Source organism: Embiotoca jacksoni, unplaced genomic scaffold, assembly GCF_022577435.1.
Source record: "Embiotoca jacksoni isolate LCO1_2020_lvr unplaced genomic scaffold, fEmbJac1.0.p SCAF_22, whole genome shotgun sequence".
NCBI classification, from domain to species: domain Eukaryota; kingdom Metazoa; phylum Chordata; class Actinopteri; family Embiotocidae; genus Embiotoca; species Embiotoca jacksoni.
Genome location: NW_027185363.1, coordinates 3355559 through 3375384, shown reverse-complemented (window position 1 = coordinate 3375384; position 19826 = coordinate 3355559). Strand labels below are relative to the sequence as shown.

Here is a 19826-nt window from a genome sequence, read left to right as displayed (position 1 = left end):
TTTGTTTCCAATTCCTGTCTACATAGCTCCTAGTCCGAGCAGCGTCCAGCGAGCCAGCGGTCTCTCAATCATGATTGGTCCGGTAATCCCTTCAGAAATCAGTGGGATTAGGCAAAAATGGAATACAAAAAAATGCCTGCTTTAATTTCGCCCTTGCCTCGCTGCCGAGAGAAGCTCTGTTGCGTAAGTCTAGTGCACACACACCGATTCCCATCCACACAGTAAAAAGCCAATGAAAAGGAAAAGGGGAGAAAAAAAAACCTAAAATGGCTTAATGGGCTTCCGCCTAAATGAGATCTGCCCAGTTTCCTGTCGGTGCTGAGATATTTCGACGAGCGTGGTGTGAAATTAGAAGCTGTGTGTTTCAGATAATACAGGGCCAATTTTCTCTCGTAAAAACAACTTGTCAACTGATTCTTATTTGTCAACACAGCTGATCCCTCCCTCTGTCTCAATTTTATCTCGTCTCTCTCTCTCTCTCTCTCTTTTTCTATCCTTCTGTGTATGAGAACACGCGCGCGCACGGACACGCGCGCGCGCTCGTAAACAGTCCTCCTAATTGGGGACATGTTCCTCTCGCCAGTTGTCACAACCCCCCCTCCCCTCCCCCAGATGTGATCAGACAGATGTCGCTCAGTTTGTGTGTGTGTGTGTGTGTGTGTGTGTGTGTGTGTGTTTCGTCTGTGCGCCGTGCGGTCTAACGTCACCAGAGGGCGCCATTAGCACACGTTACACGCGCGCGCACTCAAATATCCACACGCACGCGCGCACACACACGCGCACACACACACGTCTTGCCCAGCTAGCTGTAACCGGCTAGCGAGGCTGTCGTCGAGTTGACACCCTCTCCCCCGAAACCTCGGCAGCAGCTTAAGCTGCACAGTCGACATGGCAAGAAAATATCGAAATATTTTCCTAAAGAAAGAGGGAAAACTTCCAAGTCTTTTGGAATAAGTGAGTAGCACCGACGGCGCGACGGATCTGTTCCGCCGGCGCGGTTCCCGGAGGACCGGCGCGACTCGGCTGTTTGGTTTTTAGTCCCGTTAATGACGCATAGCATCGGTTGGTCGTTTGCTAGCTGGCTGGAGAAGCTAACCGCCGCTGTGTGTGCCGTTAGCCTCGTTAGCCTCGTTAGCCGTCTGAGAGCATTTTTTTAAAGTTGGCTGGCGACTCCCAAGAAAAAAAAGAAAAAAAAAAAAAAGAAATCACCGACATAAAAAAAAAAAAAACCCGATGCTGAAGCTTTCACCGGTGCATCGTGTTGAAGGTTCCCCGGAGGAGGAGGAGGGAACATGGGGGTTCATCTGTAAAGGCGCTTCGGCTGCTTTCGGTAGTTTCGGGGGGGTTTGCTAGTCTGCTAGCGTTACATAATATCACGGCTGAAGCTTCCTCGACTTCTTCTCGAGATAATAACCAAACCATCGATTCATAACTCCCGACGAGAAGAAGAAGAAGAAGAAGAATAACAACCAGTGCGTGATAACCCGGACAACATCACGTGGTGGATTATAAAGTAATTGTTTTCCGATCAAACGACGTTTTTGCTCGCTAGCCGAGCTAGCCACCCTTAGCTCAGATGGCTAAAAAAAAAAAAAAAAAAAAAAAAAAAGCGAGCTAACGCATCGCCCCGATACAGAATATATAACCCGCGTAACGAAACAGGTGAACGATTACAAAGCGGGACGGCCGAGCTCTTCGACCAAACTAAAAGTAATGATTGCGGCTCTGTTAGCACACGTTAGCTTCGTACCAAAGCGAAGGGACTCGGTGGTTAGCTTGTTCTCGCACCCTTTGTCCAGAGTCATAGTGGAAGTAGGCCGGAGTTGTTTTGATCCATCTCCGTCGTTTGTTTCATTTGTGCTCGTGATTTTATTTTATTTATTTTTTTTGTTGAACACGTTAATGCTGGCGAGAAGAGAGCGGCACATTTTTTATTTTTTTTTTAATTTTTTTGTTGTTGTTGTTTTTATATTGTAATGTCTTGTTTTTGTTCCACGAGGAATCTACTTTGTCATCATACCAACTACAGATGCACTCGTACACAACACATCCATGTTTTAAAAAACGCACTTCATGGGCTCCGCGTTTCTCTTTATCCCGAAGAGGACACGGAAGTCCTGAAATTATTTAGGGAGCTCGGTAAAAAAAAACCCAAACAAACAAAAAATACAAACAATTTTATACATGCATGGCAAATTTATACTGCACTTGTGTGTCTGCGTGTTTGTGCTCTTTCTCCTTGTGTTTAATTAAGATCTGAAAACCAATGGGAGGCTGTAAAAGGGGGGAGACTGTGGTATCTACGTGACACTTGGTTGTTTTAGTAAAACACTGAAATCTATTTTCTGGGAATATTTGATTCATTTAAACTTTTTAAAACATTGACACAAGATTTTGGAAATGTTGAAACACAGTTTTTGCAGGAAAATGACACACGAGCTTTTTAAAATATTTGAAAGTTTGTTTTTTTTTTAATTTTTTTTTTTTAAACATTGATGCACTGAAACAACTTCTTTTTTCTTTTTAAATGACATTTTAACAGATATTGTGGCTCTGCAGAAGCATGTGTGTACTAAGGAAGGTACATAAGTGCAATCGCACGTACTACCGAAATCTCTACTTGACACAAAGGCTGATGTTTAAATGACAAGACTAGATCAAAACCAAGTATATAGCTGGGCCATGTGTAAATTACCAGAAGGCTTTTCATTTGAAACAAGAGCTTGTAATTTGAAACAAATACAAGATGTCTAAACCTTTGGGTGACCAAAGATGTAACTTTATCACTCACCTGCTCAGTGACTGATCTACACCCTGTGGTTTTTGTACAGTCCAAAAGTTTTCCCTGTGCAAAGATGCAGCGGGGTTTTATTGTGAAGTAGCAACAGGAAACTCTTGTCTTTGTATGCGAGTTAATATGGACAGTTTTAAACAACCACATATTCTGTTAGGAAACCAGTGAGTAGTGTATTTGCGACCACCTAGTAAGTGGCTGTAGCCTTGAGGTTGCGTATCCGCTTCACTGTCTGCTAGCGTTTAATAGTCAAAGTTGTCCTGTATTCTGCCAATACGTTATGTTTTTAACAAAAAGATTACAGTTGGTTGGTTGTAATATTTATTCACTGTGCTCCTAAATTACTTTTCCAGCTTCCACATATCTGTTGTTAGCTGCAAATGTGAGTTTGGGATACAAGATGAGAAGCATTATGAAGTTGACTTTTTGACTTGTATGCCAAGTTGTTAAAGTCAGTGAATATTTGCACAATTGTAATTCACTTTGTCTTTCTCTCTTCCAGTATTCATCACGCGATGTGATCCAACATCCACAATGTGTGAGGACATTTAAGAACGATTGAGTTCGGAAGAAAAAAATCTTGATTCCAGTGGAATCTTCCATATATATATATATATATAATTATTATATTTTTTTCCGTGTGTTAAAGCGTACATACATTTATATACACACCCAACTCATAAACATAACCATGCCAGTGCAAGCACCACAATGGACAGAGTTCCTGCTGTGCCCAATCTGCACACAGACATTTGAGGAGACTGTTCGCCGGCCCATTAGTTTGGGCTGTGGACACACTGTCTGCAAGATGTGCCTGAACAAGTTGCACCGAAAGGCCTGTCCCTTTGACCAGACGGCCATCAGCACAGACATCGAGCAGCTACCTGTCAACACGGCCCTTTTGCAGCTGGTGGGAGGCCAGGTAAGATGCGTGTCTGTGTGTGTTTGCCATACATTTCCGAACAACTGTACGGAGTTTCCAGTTTGCGTCGTCTGCGTGGAGCCCTTGTTGACACCAACTTGTGGTAAGAGAAACGGCTCCTGGATGCGTTTGAGTCTTAGGACATTTCAAGGTACCATCCCTATCTGGAAAAATGTTGTCTGTAATCACTGATTATTTATTAGTGTGTTACACATGGGTTGTTACATGATGCGCGTGGCTGGGAGCCTTTATGAGTCACACTCCAGTCATTGAGCAATGATTTTAATTATGTTGGTTCACTGAATGCTGGCACAATTAGCACAGCTGCATTTCTCTGAAGTGGTTTTTCACCAATAGGGTGAGATACAGCTCATAATGTTTTAACTTAGTTGATGGAGTTTCCTAGTTTAGAGCAGTGATGGATAACCTCAGTGCATAGACTGTAACCCTCAAGTGTAAGATACAGGCACGGTTGGGATGTCTTATCTCTTATGTGAATGGGCACATTTCTGTGCTAACGCAGGTTAAAATGGTACAGCGTCTTGTCAAAAAAGCATTCCCAGGTAGATATGCGTGTTGGTAGTTAGCATTAGTACTGTTAAAATTCCACCATCCTCAATATCAAAACTGAATATCAATCCAATGACGATATTTCAGCATAAACTCTTAATTTAAAAAAAAAAAAAACTGTTGCACACGTAGTGTGCTAACACGCACACGTATATTATAGTTGAGAGACAGAATTGTAGTGACAGTAGCCTACTAATGTGCGCAGATTGGGAGGGCCTGTGTTTGAGGTGCTTAGATAAGTTATAGGTGTTTACTAATCGTTTAAAACTTGGGTGATGTTTTTTGCACAGTTGGCTCTTCTCTGTAACAACCCCCCTCCCTCCCTCTCCACCCCCACACAAGTTTCAGCGGACTTGTTACTGTACCTGCTTTTGCTGCTGCCATTCCACATGTTGTTTATTGTCAAGTATATACCGTACATTCAGCCTCTATTGTGCAGTATCTGTTCTTGTAACATCCCTGGTTATGTTATCATAACCAATACTTTTAAGTAACATGGGACTTTTTTTTATTATGAAATGCTCCAGAGCTGCAGGGTCCATATCAACACGAAATACGTATTGTATTGAAAATGGTAAAGTTATTTTGAAAGCTTCATTGGATGCCGTGGGTTAATGAATTCAGTCATTGCCTGATAGAAGTTGTATGGCCGTCATGGGTCTATATACGTAAATACAAAAATGACTTAATATGCGTCTCTCCTTTTTTTGTTTAAGCTCTGTTTTAAATGGAGATAACTATCACTATATAACAAGATCGGTACTGTTCACCAAGCCATGACTTTTATGCAGAAAATGGAGCATAAACCCTTAGTGGGATACAATGGTTCCTGATTGTCAAAGTCATTTATTATAAGTCATATTTCTTTGCTCTGATATATGTAATTATGGCCCAGTGGAAAATATATCAGGGGACCATACTTGTGTAAAGATTACAGGAAAATCACTTATTTGTACAGAAGAGTTCTAAAAAATAGCTTCATGACACATTCATGATGTTTTATTATACTTGACACAACAATATTAATGGAAGATGAATTTTATTCAAACATTATGACTGTTTCAGTATGTAATATGTGCTTCTGAGTGTTTGTAGATGTTAATTTTAATGCATTTCACCATACAATTCCACGTAGTCAGTGAGGATACACGCTGCAGTATTGTCCCATATTAAAAGGTATTGATTTGGTATGTTAATAATTTGCACACAGCCGTGTTGAGCAGTGTTAGCTGCTGCATTAGATAAATGAAAAGGAAACTGGTGGTTCCACTAAACCCACTACAGCGCTGTTGAGACATAATTGTACTAAAAGCTTTCAGCTGTTGCTATCGGTTGTCCTAAATATTTCCTCTTCCGTGTCCTGCTCCAGGTTCCTAAGGCTCAGCCAGTTGCCTTGATTACCAGTCCAGAGGACACACAGCATTATGAGGAGGCCAGGCAGTGTGTGGAGGAGCTGGCCCTCTACCTCAAACCCCTCAGCAACACGCGAGGTACTTGAACAAACACGCGCTGGTTACTTTGACCATTTTTCTAATCCTCCGTTATGATCAACTCTGGAGACAAATTTCAACAAGGAGAGTTCAATGTACAATCTTCTTGGCATTCAACTGCTTCAAGATGTGAAAATATTGTTGCCATGTGACTTAATGCATGTGGAGTTGTTCTTTTTTGCAAAGTACTGTATGAGTTTGTGTTTCCTCGTGTTGATAGGCTGGGAACAAGAAAAGAGTAGAAAACAAAGTTGGGAAAAATGTTGTCACTGATTTTAACTGGGGCCGGCACTTAAAACATTAGCTTGTGTTTTGATTCATGAAGTTTGAACTGTCCTTCACTGATTTAAGTTGTGTGAATTTAGCATAACTAGCATTTGTGTCGGATGTTTTTTCCAGGAAAGAATTTCAGTCTTGTATTAAGAAAAAAAAAAAAAAAAAAAAAAAAAGACATCTATACCTTTTCACTTATTTAAAATACCAGAATTTACAAAAATGCAAATACATTTTATTTCTGAAGTTAAAGTGCTGGACTGTTTCTTACGTCACTGTAAAATCCACCCTTGATGTATGTACCCCGGGGGCTTCAAGTTTCCACGTCATACTTGTGTGAGTTGATCTTTAAAATAGATTTACAATCAGCCGGAGAAAGTTCTCCCCTTCAGCAGATGAATTTGAAGACGACATGCACCAGCTTTACATGTTTAGATATATACATGGTTGTTAAAATTCCGAATGTTGATCGGAAAATAACCATCTGCAATCCCAGTAAACATGCGTGACTTCATTTTTTTTTTTTTTTTTTTTTTTTTTTAGTTTATAGCACCCTCCTTCTCACTGTGTCACATTGGTCCTGTCAGACATTCTGCTGCAGATTAGTGCAAGTCTGCAGAATATAGCATCAACTCATTGATATGTTATTTTAACATTGGCAGCTTCCGCTTTTCATGTTTAATAGTTTTAGTCATGCTCATTGGCCAAACCTTTTTTTTAGAGAGCTATTGGTTTAAATTATTGAAAAGATTGTATTCTGCAGGGGTTTCTAGTAAGTAGGTTTGCTGGACTGATAAAAAAAAAAAATATATATATGGTACAGTGGTATGTAATACTTGTCCTCCCTCATTTCTTACCAGGTGTGGGCCTTAGCAGCACGGCCCAGAGCATGCTGAGTCGACCCATGCAGAGGAAACTGGTAACTCTGGTCCACTGCCAGCTGGTGGAGGAAGAGGGCCGTGTTCGAGCCATGAGAGCTGCCCGCTCTCTGGGAGAGCGAACCGTCACCGAACTCATCTTGCAGCACCAGAATCCACAGCAGCTCTCCTCCAATCTGTGGGCCGCTGTCCGTGCGCGTGGATGTCAGTTTCTTGGCCCGGGTAGATGCTTTTCCATTATCTGCAAAGTGGCACCACCATGGCAGTATTCTCAATATATGTTCAATTCTGGGGCTTTTTGACAGCCAGCTGTTACTCATGGTTTTTATGTTTATGTTTTTCCTCCCACAGCAATGCAGGAGGAAGCTCTAAAGTTGGTCCTCCTTGCCCTAGAGGATGGTTCTGCTCTGTCCAGGAAGGTGTTGGTTCTCTTTGTAGTCCAGAGGCTTGAGCCACGCTTCCCTCAGGCCTCTAAAACAAGCATAGGCCATGTGGTGCAGCTCCTCTACAGGGCCTCATGCTTCAAGGTTGGTCCCCGAGACTTTTTTAAAAATTTGTTTGGATGTCTGTAAAGAATATCTCTGGTCATGTGATGCTACTTCATTGTGGGGCCCATTTGTGTAACTTTGTCTGTACAGATGTATATGTTTATATATTAAAAAAAAACAACCCATTGTTAATTCACTGCTGTGATGAATGTGAACTTTATTAATGTAATAAATGCTTTCTATGGTAGAAGCTTGACAGAAAAGACAATTTAAGTCACTTCTTCTGTGGATCTCAGGTCACCAAACGGGATGAAGATTCCTCCCTGATGCAGCTGAAAGAGGAGTTCCGTACTTACGAGGCTCTGCGACGTGAGCACGACTCTCAGATTGTTCAGATCGCCATGGAAGGTGGATTGCGCATTGCTCCTGACCAGTGGTCCTCTCTGTTGTATGGAGATCAGTCTCACAAGTCACACATGCAGTCTATCATAGACAAGGTGAGTGAAGTAAAAACAAAACTTATCCAGTACACGCTTGAATGATTTGTGTGTTCTGCTACACGCTTGTTAGCTCCATATGTCAAAACAACACTTTTTGTAACGCGTGAAAGTCTGTCTGCCATGAAACCACCAGAACATTTACGCCCTGTTGTTTTTAATGCTTCCTGCACAGCTGCAGACCCCAGCATCTTTTGCTCAGAGTGTTCAGGAGCTGACGATTGCACTGCAAAGGACTGGAGATCCAGCCAACCTCAACAGGCTGCGGCCCCACCTGGAGCTACTGGCCAACATCGACCCCAGTCCTGGTAAGAAACAAGCCAATTTCAGGATTAATGGTTTCGTAGTGACGTTAGTGGGAGGTCTATTACATGCAATGTAAATGTGGAAATCCGAAATGTGACCATTGAGTTTTAATCATACGTTTCTTTCCCTAGATGCTCCTTCTCCTACATGGGAGCAGCTTGAGAAGGGGTTGGTAGCAGTGAAAACTGTGGTACATGGCCTGGTGGACTTCATCCAGAACCACAGCAAGAAAGGAGCTGATCCTCAACAGGTCAGTGTTTCAAATTGAACCCCAAAAAGATGAAGAAAGAGTTTTGATTCCTCCAGTATTGTTCCAGAGACTTGTAGAAATATATTCTGAATGCTCGTGGGGGCCCAGCACATCAGAATAAGACTTGATGTTGTTTTTTTTCTGTTATTTTGCAAACACCTGTATATTTAAATTCGGAGGTATTTAGTAAATGACATGACAGCTCATTTTATCGGCATCAACTCTAATTGTATTGTATATTATCAACAGTTTTGAGTGTTGAACAGGTTGATTTGCATTTTGTTATGCCATGCAACTTGCATGAGTTGGCTTTTTACCATTTTTATCATACAGAAAAAGTTAAGTTTTCTTTCTCTCTTAAGCCTCCTCAGCACAGCAAGTACAAGACATACATGTGTCGCGACATGAAGCAGAAGGGAGGCTGTCCTCGTGGAGCCAGTTGCACCTTTGCCCACTCTCAGGAAGAACTGGAGAAGTGAGTCGAACAAATATCAACATGAAGAAATGTCTTTTTTTATTTTATATATATATATATATTAGATATTTCAGCTTCTCTTCACATCTATCCACAATCACCACAGTGTTTCTGACGCATTTTGTAATGTATTTCATATTTTTCAGGTATCGCAAAATGAATAAGCGCCTGGCAGCTCGCCTTCCTGGCTCAGGAGGGCTCTTGGCAGACGAGGGCCTTCCTCTTGATGTAGCAGTGACCCGGAAGCCTTCACCCCTCACCAATGGGAGCGGCGGACCCTCTTTGCCCCAGCTCATTGCCCGTGGCACAGACACAGTCTCATATGAACTGTTGCGTAAACCTGGCAAGATGGATGGAGGGACTCCCAGTGGCCCAGGATCACCACCTGATATGTGAGTATAATATTTTCATGGAAATGAATTTAGGTAGCAGCTGAGGAGCAGGCGACAGTGTATCATGGAGGTCAATTTATTTTATTTTTTTTCTGATTGAAATGATGTCCTTTTCTCTTGTTCAGTGGTCAAGGCAAATCAGTGAAATTATCTACAGTATGTTTTAAGAGAGCAGGGCAAGATAGATCCTTTAAATCCTGCAAAATTAATTTAGCCAAATGTATTCTTGTAGCCTGGACCCTGTGCCCAAATCCGGAATGCCTCTGCCACCTCATGCCATGGCCCACCCAAGGATGCCAGCAGACCACCTCTCTGGGGTGAAGCACATGCCTGTGGTAGCCAGAGGGTCACCAGTGTACCCACAGCCGCAACTCCCTGAGATGTGCTACGACACTCGCCCTCCACATTCTGCCTCTCAGTATGAGCCCCCACAATACACCGCAGGTAAGGATCAACTAAATTTAATAACGCATACTTCTATGTGTGTGACAGATGGGGGAAAAAAAAAATCTATTTTACTTTATATTATTAAAATATAAGATATTTTAATAATAGTCTGCCATTTATTTCTCAGGGTACCCCTACCAACAGCCACCACAGTATGTTCCTCGGGATTACATCCGTAATCCTCCTCCTCCCAGTGAGTCAGGACCTCCTTACCAGGACCCTTACCCTGGCTACGGCCCTCCAGAGCGCCCATATCAGGCCCCTCACTCTGGCCCACCCTTCTCCTATCCTCACCCCCCACACTATGACAGAGGTCGCCATGGGACCTACACTGGCCCGCCACCTCCCCCGCAGCCTTACCCATCTCAGAGGGATGGCCTGGTCAGAATGAGTCCAGCACCTCTGGATGTTCCCCCACCATCAGCAGGACAGGCCAGCTCACTCTACCACCAGGAGCCCAGCGCCCGGGATAGATACGCACCAGATGGCTACTATCAACCAGGCGCCCAACCTCCACCTATGAGGACTTATGTCAGGGTGAGTCTGCTCGTTTATGCTTTTTGCGTTTATCTCTTTGTGTGGTCACACTTGATACGAATAAGATGACTGCCGACAGGTCAGCAGTGATATTTCTGTCTGTGTGTCTTAGGGGCCATCATATGGTGGTCCACAGCCCAGCCTGGACTACCTGCACCGACGTCGGCAGGAGCTGTTAACCCAGCTGGAGGAAAGGAAGGTCATCTCCCCTCCGCCGTTCGCTGCCTCCCCTACTCTTTCGCATCCCTTCCCCAGTGACTACCCTCCTGAGGTTAGCACAAAGTCATTATATCATATGCCTCTAATACTATTTCAGATCACACACACACACACACGCACACATTAAACTGTAACATTTGACACATCTAATATCATGATTTTAACCGTGAAGAGATATGGTGGTTGCAAATATATGCAAGTATTAGTGACGGCATGTTCTGTGTTTGCAGTATGGTGACGAGAGCTCCAAAACTATCGGAAAATGCAGAGAGCCTGACTATGCAGGGCAATACTCTCCCTGGTCCTGTGAAACTATTGGCTCGTACATTGGAACAAAGGACGCCAAACCCAAAGATGTTATGGTTCCTGGTACCATGGAGATGATGGTAAGTTCAGATGGATAACGTTTAGAATTGACAGATTCTTGAATGAATGATCAATGTACAGTAATAGGGTGAATAATTAGAATGTTAATCAAGACAAGATATTATGCTATTTGATTGTGTGTTTAATCGATCAGTACACTGATGTGGACTTTTTGTTCATCTTTACACTGTCCTACTAACAAGAACAATATTTGTTCCACTATATCAAGTGACCGAAGAACATGTGTAATCTGCCTTTCCTTGTTTTCCTTGGTTTTTTTTCCTATCTCTCCATATCCATAACCCCTCCTCTCTTTACCCTTCCCTCTCCCTCTGTCAGAATGTGGAGGCTAAAAGTCTGAGGGAACCATCTTTGGAGGCTCCCCGGAGGGGTGCAGAAGTAAAGGACGATGACCCTATTATCCCGTTCGGCCCCCAGCCCACTGTATCACGCTTTGGTGCCATCTCCCGCACCTCAAAGACCGGCTACCAGACCGCTGGCCCTGTGCAGGCTTTGGCCTCCGCTCCCCAGAACCCAAACTCTAAACACATGGCCATGCCAGGTAAGAAACCTGCATAACAACCCATTCATGACTGATGAACACTGTTAATTAAGGGCCACAAAAAAAATTTGACTGAGATCTCAATATACGTACTAAAAACTATTGAAACACAAAAATATCTTTTAAGTAGAACAGTAGCCTATTTAGATAAAGCAAACAGTGTTTCCCCTGGGATGGAGTTGTAGCACTGGAGGTGAAGCACGAGTGTGGGCAAATGTTATTTTTTTTTATTTTCACTCGTGTTAAAAAAAAAAAACAACACTTCCTCCCGGAAGGTTTGGATGTATCCGTTGGCTACATACTGTACATTTGCGCACTGTAATCCGCAGGAGAAATGTCTGTCTCGCTAACACGTAGCATGTATGACGATTTGAGGAAAGTACACTTTTACTGGGAATTAATATTCAAACGTCGAAAAGTTTGTGCTCTCCTTTCCAAAACATTGCTGCCACACAACAGAGCCGCCTCTCCCCCGAGTCTTCTTTTGATCAGCCAGTCTTTTTAAACTCGTCTGAAAATGATTTGAAAGAACAAGCTATTAGTTTTGTGTTCGTGTCACAGTCGCCCACCGTCGACCCGCAGCGGCCGTTTGCATCCACTTGTTCTTAAGCTGACAGCTTGCTAGCTGCCATTCATTATTCTCAACGGCCCTTTTTTTTTTTTCCCAGGAGTAACTTGCATCACCATACCGTTGCATTGTCAATATCCAAATAATTATATTTACAACATTTCTTCAGGAGAATCTTGTCCAAATTATATGTAACGCCAATATCTCTGTGAGGGAATCTGTCGGTTATCTTTGAGATGGACCGTTTTCATGCGTCGGGGTTGCTCTCCAGTGCAATAAGCCCCGCCTCCAGGAAGAAGAAAACATGCGGTGCTTGTTTAATACCAATTGTCTTTGTTCCAAGATAGAATGGCAAGATTTGTTTTGTTTTTTTTTCCTTTTTGGAAAATGATAATCGTGAAAAATGTATCGCTTTTGCATTTTCATTGACGTCGCCTGTTGTTACAATCATGGCGCTATCATTATCAGCTTAGCGCAAAGTTTCTTGTTGTTGTTTATATGCTTTACTCACAGGTCTTTGAACTGATCTGGATATGAGGTGTATGCAGTGCCAAATAATATTACATTAGTTTCTGAAGAGATGAGACCGTATCCCTCTCCTCTTTTCCCGTCCCATCGTACTTCAGCAGCGGTAAACTGCCACTGTTAAATGCTGGTAGAGAAAACACCGCTAACATGTTGGTTTTATCTGGACTGTCCACAGAGACCTCCCGAACGGAATATTTCACATACTCGTGGTATTTAATAATTCCAGTTTGGCATAACCATGTTTGGGTTTTCCATCTTGCCCCCTTGTTACAGCAGAGTACACGTATGGAAGCCATGGAGGATGGGGTGGAGCTTCATACCCCTCCCACCAGACTGCCTCCTCCTCTCAGGGACACTTCAGTGAGCGGTGAGCCCGGGGTTTTTTTTTTTTCAGTTCATTTTTAAAATATCCCTATGATAATACTAATCATGCTTTTCAGGCAAAAAAAAAAAAAAAAAAATGTAAATACAAGTATAAAAATGAGACTGTCACCTGGAAGGATTGTGAAGCGGCTCTTTCCGTATTTTGCCCTCGCAGCCTACCGATGGCAGACAGAGAACAGTTGAAGATTGAGCTGCAGCAGGTCAACCAGCAGATCACCCAGCAGACCCAGATGCACAGCATGGAGGTGTGTGTGATCTCTGAAATTTAAGATTTGCTACAAAAGTCTGGAAAGTACAAACGTGGATTTTTATAAATGTTACAATTTCTACGATTTTAAGATATTTGAGCAAATGTAAATGCTGTTTTTAGATTCCCAGAGGAGATTATATTTAAAATAGAATGAAATGTCTAATAAAAACAATTAAAAAAAAAAAAAAAAAAGCTTTTCATGTTGTGCTGTCTCTTCTGATTATTGCCAACAATTTTGAGATTGCTCACTCACCCTCCCAACTTCCTGTCTCACTTTTACAGGCTGCCAGTAACTCTCTACTCCTGCAGAGGGAGGCCAGTGCAATGGCAGGTCAGCCTGTGCAGCCCAGCCAGGGCCAGGCAGCGGTAGCCCCGCAGCAGCAACAGCCCAAATGGCCAGCAGGGGGAGCTAGTGCCACCGCTGTCTCCAGCGAACAGCTAAGTCTGGAGCTCCACCAAGTGGAGAGAGAGATTGGCAAGAGGACCCGTGAAATGGCTATGGTAGGTGGGTGTGCGGTGCTGTGACAGTCTGACTATGTATAATGAAAGAAGTTCGGATAAGGGGGGGGGGGGGGGGTATTTATTGATTTTAAAAAGTCCGGTGATGATTGGAGGAGGAGATACTTGGCAACATCCCACTGTGTCCTCAACAAAATGGCTTTTCAATAATGTATTGTCACACAATACACATGAATATGCAGGTTTCTCTAAGAATCCCTTCGGCCGCTCAACTCCAGCTTTAATGTCCGTCCACCACATACAGATATACAGATAGATCAAAAAAAAAAAAAAAAATTCTCAGTCTCACGGTGAGCAAAATAAAGAGACGAAACAAGAAAATTATAAATATGCAACAACAAACTCACTCCTTGTTGGAGTCTACAAAATGCAACCATACAGCGTATTTTTTTTTTTTTTATACATTTTAACACCAGTTCAGATGCGTGCGTGCATGCACGCACACAACAGTAACAGCTGTGGTGTTTCGGTCAACAACTGAAGTCTTAAAAATGACTGACGTGGCTCAGATAAGCTCATCATTTTGTCAAAAATAGAATATGCATCAGGGGGTCTTTTCAATGACGCATATTTTCTCCATTTGCGGACCAGGAAAACCAAGTAGCCCATGATGTTCAGCAGTACAAGATGAAGCCAGCAGAGAATGGACAGCCAGACCACAAGACGCAGCTGGAAGAAATCTCCCTGGCTCTTGGGTGAGCATAAACGTACTTCAACATGAAGCTATATATACATATATATATATATATATTTCCATGCTGTATCATTTAGAATGACCCGGTCCCTGTATTTCGTGTTCTCATTTGAATCTTTGTGGCTGTTCTTAATTCAGCGAGGTGTCAAACGGCTCCAGCGGTCTGCAAGAAAGTGCAGTGGGCGGGTCCATGCTGTCACTGACAAATAAGACGTCTGCGTTGAGCCTGTGTTCTGATCCCGGTGCCGCTGGATCAGAGATGCAGAAGAATGGCGTTGTCCATTCCTGCTCTTAGGAAGTACACACACACACACACACACACACACACACACACACACATACATACACACACACACAAGATGCTCAATTGAAAAGCATGCACAGGCACACATACACCCATTCTATTTAGAAGATGAGCAGTATCTGCCGTGATGAATTTTCTTTCTTTTTGTTCTGTGAATGAGCTTTTTTTTAATGACTTTCCTTGCCTGGAAACCAGGGCATATGATAACATTTCTCGTGCGTGTATTTTTTTTTTTTTTTTTTTTTTTTTTTTTTAATGGTTTTTTTTTTTTTTTGTACTGGGATTACATTAACAAGGCTCGCAGTAGATGTATCGGGAAGAGAAAATGGTGGTGATGTTGACGGTAGTATTGTAACTTTATTCAAAAGTGACATCTTCTACAAACACAAAACTATTAGGAAGTATTTGATCCTACCCCCCCCACCCCCCCCCCACCCGTTCGGGTTTCGATGTGTAAGCAGTTTTAACGGTTAAATCCAGAGGAGCAGATTACCCAGCGCCATCGCACCACGTGCACCGAGGAACTCTTTCCAATCTGATGATTTCAACAGGTATGGCAGGAAACGGCAGAAGTCCGTCGCTCGGTTACTCGCCCCCCAAAATCGTAAAAAGAAAAAAAAAAAGAGGTTGCCCAGATTCAGACGTCTGAGGAGGGAAAAGCAGTCAAATATTCCACCCCCGTATTCAGCAAAAAAAAAAAAAAAAAATGGACGCGCGAGGTGTTTTAAGAAAAGAAGTGTTGCACCACACGCACTTCCTCACCGGCCACGAGAAGTATGATTTTTATTCGTGCATTTTATGAACAAAATCACATGTCCTGTTTCATACTTGAAAGCGGTATATTATATATTTAATTGGAGCATTCTGTTTTAAAGATTGCAACAAGAGTCTTTTTGATAACGAGCTTTCCGTGTTTTCTATAAGGGAAATCTACTGCGTGCTTCTCTTGGTTGTGGTGCGGCGACTCCTCCCCCCCCCTCCCCCCCCCCCCCACCCATCCCGACGTGGTTTGGTTGCAATGCCTCTCGCTCCCGACCCGTGCTGAATTCAGTCCTTTGCCAATTGTTGTGGAAATTTTTTTTTTTTTTACAACACGCTCAAAAACAGTTGCTTTTTGTTGAGTGAAGGTGGAGAGAGAGAGAGAGAGAGAGAGAGAGAGAGAGAGAGAGGTCGTCTTTCTGATTCAAGAGTCGGGAGAACGAGTGTAAAACTTGGGACTTCACAACACCGAGGCGATTTTAAGGTTTCCCTCCTCAGCCGCTTCTCATCTGGCCAAACGAAAAGCCTCCCCATTGGGATTATCTCGTCATTTGTTCTCCTAACTTCTATGAAGTTGCCTTTTTCCCTTGTGTCTCTCTTTTTTTTTGTTGTTGTTGTTGTTGTCGTTTTGTTTGTTTTTATTTTTTATTTTTTTTTTTTTTTTTCCTTCATGCTTTACATTGTTACGATTTTGGGCGGTGAAGCTTTATCTCGTGGAGGACGCGCCCCCCCCCCTCCCGCATCCTCTCTGTCGGGAAACGGTTAAATTTTGTGCAAAAAAAAAACAAAAACCACCTCCCGACTTCACTTGGCGGCGAGAAGGTCACCGTCGTGGCGTTTTTGGCTTCGCGGTACATTTGAAATCATGAAGACATCGCCGTTCGTCGTCCGGGAGTAAACGGAAGCAAAGCGTACCGAACAACGGCTGTCCTTAAACCAACACGTTGCAAAGCTCCATCTTTTACCGATGACCGGTACAGTACTCCGGTCGCCCCCCCCCCCCCTCCCCCCCCGTTCATAACCTGCCGTCGTCATCACCACCATCGCTGCCGTCGTCGCCCTTTCCGCCGTCGTGTAAATCGTTTACTGCCGACGCTCGACGCCGAGCTCCTCGCCTTTTTTTTGTTTTTGTTTTTGCTTTTTGTAAACAATTAGCACGATCGGGCAACGGTTTCAGGGCTCTGCCGAGAGCGAGCCCTCGCGCTCGAACGGTTGAAGGACGGAGGAGACGCTTCGGGTCGAGTTGGTTTTTTTTAGTTGCGACGTCACGCCCCCTCGTTTTGGTCAAACGAGGGGCGCCGAGAAACTTGACGGTTTTGACGAATCCCCGATAACTGACGACTCCATTTAAAAATAAAAGACGCGAATGTTTTTTTTTTTTTTTGTGTCCGACATCCTCATCTGGTTGTTAAATGGGCTTCTCTTCCAATTTGTCATAAATGTTTTGGATTTTTTTAATTTTTTTTTTATTATTTTTTTTTCTCAGCCACACCTTAAAGCCTCTGGCTGCTCCTTGCTACATTTGTTTAGGTACACAGCTCACTTATACATGAGTATGTATGCATACATTTAATATACTAAAGCACTATTAATGTGCCACCTCTTATTCTACTCGCTCAGCATTTATATTAAATGATCTCTACTTAGAATCAGCAAATCTTTTTCTCTTTTTTTTTCTTTTTTTTATTAATTTGTTTTCTGTCCACTGGTTGCCAACACAGACTTTATCCTTTCCCAGACGAAGGACTTCTGTGTGCATTGATGTGTGTTCACTTAATCTTTTGTGTTCAAACAAAGATGTTCTTTATAGACTATGCTTCCGAAGAAGACAAAAAATCTGTAACTTTGGAAAATGATCGAGATGTTTTTGTGTGTGCTAGATTGTATTGTAGAAAATGTACCCTAACTAAGTTGGTTTTCTTTTTTTTTCCTCCTCAAAAGTGTGCTGTACCGGTTGATAGTGTTGAGGTATTAGAAAAGTGTTGGAGTTTTTGCCCACCGTTGCGCCCTCCCCCCTTCCACCCCCCCCCCCCCAAAAAAAAAAAAAAAAAAACAATTAGCAGAAGTCTCTGATGAAAGGGTTATTTAGCCTTAAATCCTCTGGTAATGCTCCTCGACACGATGCGTTTTAAGAGCGCGAGGTGATGTCAAAAATATCAAATGGACGCTGAATTTGGCACGACTTAAGTCGTACAGGTGAACTTCAGCAGACCCCCGGCCCCACGCCGCCCTTTCAAACATGTCCTAAACAGCAACAATGCAATAATGCAAATCCCCGAGATTTGGAGTAAAACGCATGTTTTTATCGTTTTGTTTTTTAATTTTTTTTTTATTGTTTTTTTTTTTTTTTTAATTTTTTTTTTTAAGGAAATGTTGAATAGCTGGGTTTGTATTTTTTTTTTTTTTTTTTGTGTGTGCGTGTTTGTTTCTGCAATAGTCGAGTGAATTTACTGACCTGCAAGTATTAGTGTTTAATGCATCATCTGACCTGATGTGTACTCAACAGCTTTAAGAGTATCTGAGTGACATTCACACATTTTATAATTTTTTTTTTCTTCTTCTTTGACAAGTATCAAAAGAATTTTGCTCGCCAACTAAGAAGCTCCGTATAAAAATAAAATAAAAAAATAAAAAGAGGGAATGGGGTTTAACCACGAATTGGCAACAATTAATGGGGTTCATTTAAAAATGTTTTGTTACTCACTCTTCTAAATGCAAGTCGACCAAAACTACTACAGTGCTGATTCTACCTGATGGGTCGCTGCAGGTCTGAATGGAGCCGGAAACGCCTTTAGCTCAGCAGAACTGACATACATATGAGTTACTGGGTGGTTTACTATGTAGTGATTACGAAGATTTTCATTTCAATCTCCTGTGTGTGTTTTTTTGTTGTTGTTGTTGTTGTTTCCGAGTGGAACTATTGCCTCTCCCCTCGCATAACCAGTTAACCCCTCCACTCCCACCCTTGACCACTGAACTCTTGTTACTGCTGTTTGAGGCTCCCATTTTATTCCTGGACTTTCTGGGGAAATTCGCAAAACGCTTTTTTATATGATTACTCCCTTGTAAAATATCTCTTAAATTAAGGTACAGGTTTGATTTCAGCAAGAAAAAAGTTTTTATATGTATATTATACTCCATTAAGGAATGTCTAGAATTATCTTCCTCCAATGTGGATGTAGCCATTATTACGCCATTTTATGACTTTGTAAGAGAATTCACTGTGTGAAAATTGGTTTGCATTTTTGTATAATACAATCTGCTTTTTTTTGTTTGATACAAGATGGAGGTCAAACTGGAAGTTTGAAGAGAGAAAAAAAAAAAAAGAACCTGTGAAATTGAGAAAACAAAATGTAACTTATGTACAACAGTGATTCTGAGCTGAGGGGGAAAGATTAAAAATATTGCTAACTCTGAATGTTTTCGTCATTTGTTTTTATTTATTTATTTTTAACGCGAGTTTGAGATTTCCGAGCCTAAAGAACGACATTGCAGTTGCTGAGCCATCTCTTTTTCTGACGTCCCGACGGCGAGATTTTCACCTTTTCTGCGACGATGTAGAGTTTGTTCAGGGTGTGGCAAGTACACCTCGACATAAACGCCAGGGTGAGTCATTGCTGTTCTCATGTTGGATTTATAATAATAAATAATTCAAACATCATCTTCCCACTTGTTGAGTTAAAGTGCTTCAAGGAGTGATCGCGACACGCAACACTGTACACTCGGTGTGGGGAAGAAAGTACACTGTACTTAAACACAAATTAGGATCACTGTATTTTACTACTAGTCTGTGTCATTGTATTTTTACACTGGTCTTGTAACTTTTACATAAAGGAATAGTTCAACATCTTGTTTTACTGCTGAATGTTAGCTGACGGGATGGAACTGTCGCGCTAATGAGTGCAGCGTTGATCTCGTCTACCTCCTCGGCAAGAAAGTGAATCGGCATATTTCCTAAAATGTCAAACTAAATATGTATTAAGTGACTCGATACTCGAGTGAAGCCCAGATCTGGTGTTGCCTTATTTGAACGTGGACATCCTGAAAATTTGGGACAAGATTCAAAACCTTGTCTACATCACTCGCATCCTTAGTGATAGCTGTATTTCTGCAAAGTCAACTATGTATTTAAACAGTTTTTTTTTTTTTTTAATACTTTAGCAATTACTTATGATTTGCAATATCTAGTCAGTCTTACTTTACATAAAAAAGGCAATGTCCAAGTCATTTGAAGTAAGGTACTTTTTTTGGTACTGTGTATGTGCAGCTTGTGTACAATTGTTGATGGGTTTAGTTTTTTTTTTTTTTTCAGAGGAGGTAGCTGAGATTAATGAACTTCAGATCATGGAGGTCA

General features: G+C 42.1%; 1 protein-coding gene across 3 annotated transcripts; it reads left to right on the top strand.

Moving 5' to 3' along the window:
- The first annotated feature begins 776 nt into the window (after positions 1 to 776).
- rc3h1b (ring finger and CCCH-type domains 1b) lies at positions 777 to 18890 on the top strand. Of its 3 annotated transcripts, none has more exons than XM_069157279.1 (20): positions 777 to 954; positions 3297 to 3716; positions 5656 to 5776; positions 6910 to 7149; positions 7279 to 7454; positions 7712 to 7912; positions 8088 to 8220; positions 8350 to 8468; positions 8831 to 8943; positions 9090 to 9335; positions 9568 to 9779; positions 9910 to 10319; positions 10432 to 10590; positions 10769 to 10924; positions 11244 to 11466; positions 12836 to 12929; positions 13101 to 13191; positions 13479 to 13697; positions 14307 to 14410; positions 14548 to 18890. In XM_069157279.1, the coding sequence occupies exons 2-20, from the start codon at positions 3486 to 3488 to the stop codon at positions 14702 to 14704; spliced, it is 3405 nt and encodes a 1134-aa protein (XP_069013380.1). In that variant the 5' UTR covers positions 777 to 954; positions 3297 to 3485; the 3' UTR covers positions 14705 to 18890. The 3 variants fall into 3 exon arrangements, with proteins under 3 accessions (XP_069013380.1, XP_069013381.1, XP_069013379.1); XM_069157280.1 differs by having other exon boundaries at positions 777 to 1513; positions 12839 to 12929; XM_069157278.1 differs by having other exon boundaries at positions 777 to 1513.
- Positions 18891 to 19826: the final 936 nt, after the last annotated feature.

Coding starts and splice junctions, on each gene's coding strand:
- rc3h1b (XM_069157279.1), top strand. CDS start 3,486: ATGCCAGTGCAAGCACCACAATGGACAGAGTTCCTGCTGTGCCCAATC. Junction 7,455..7,711: donor ACAGGGCCTCATGCTTCAAG/GTTGGTCCCCGA, acceptor TGTGGATCTCAG/GTCACCAAACGGGATGAAGA. Junction 12,930..13,100: donor CAGGGACACTTCAGTGAGCG/GTGAGCCCGGGG, acceptor TTGCCCTCGCAG/CCTACCGATGGCAGACAGAG.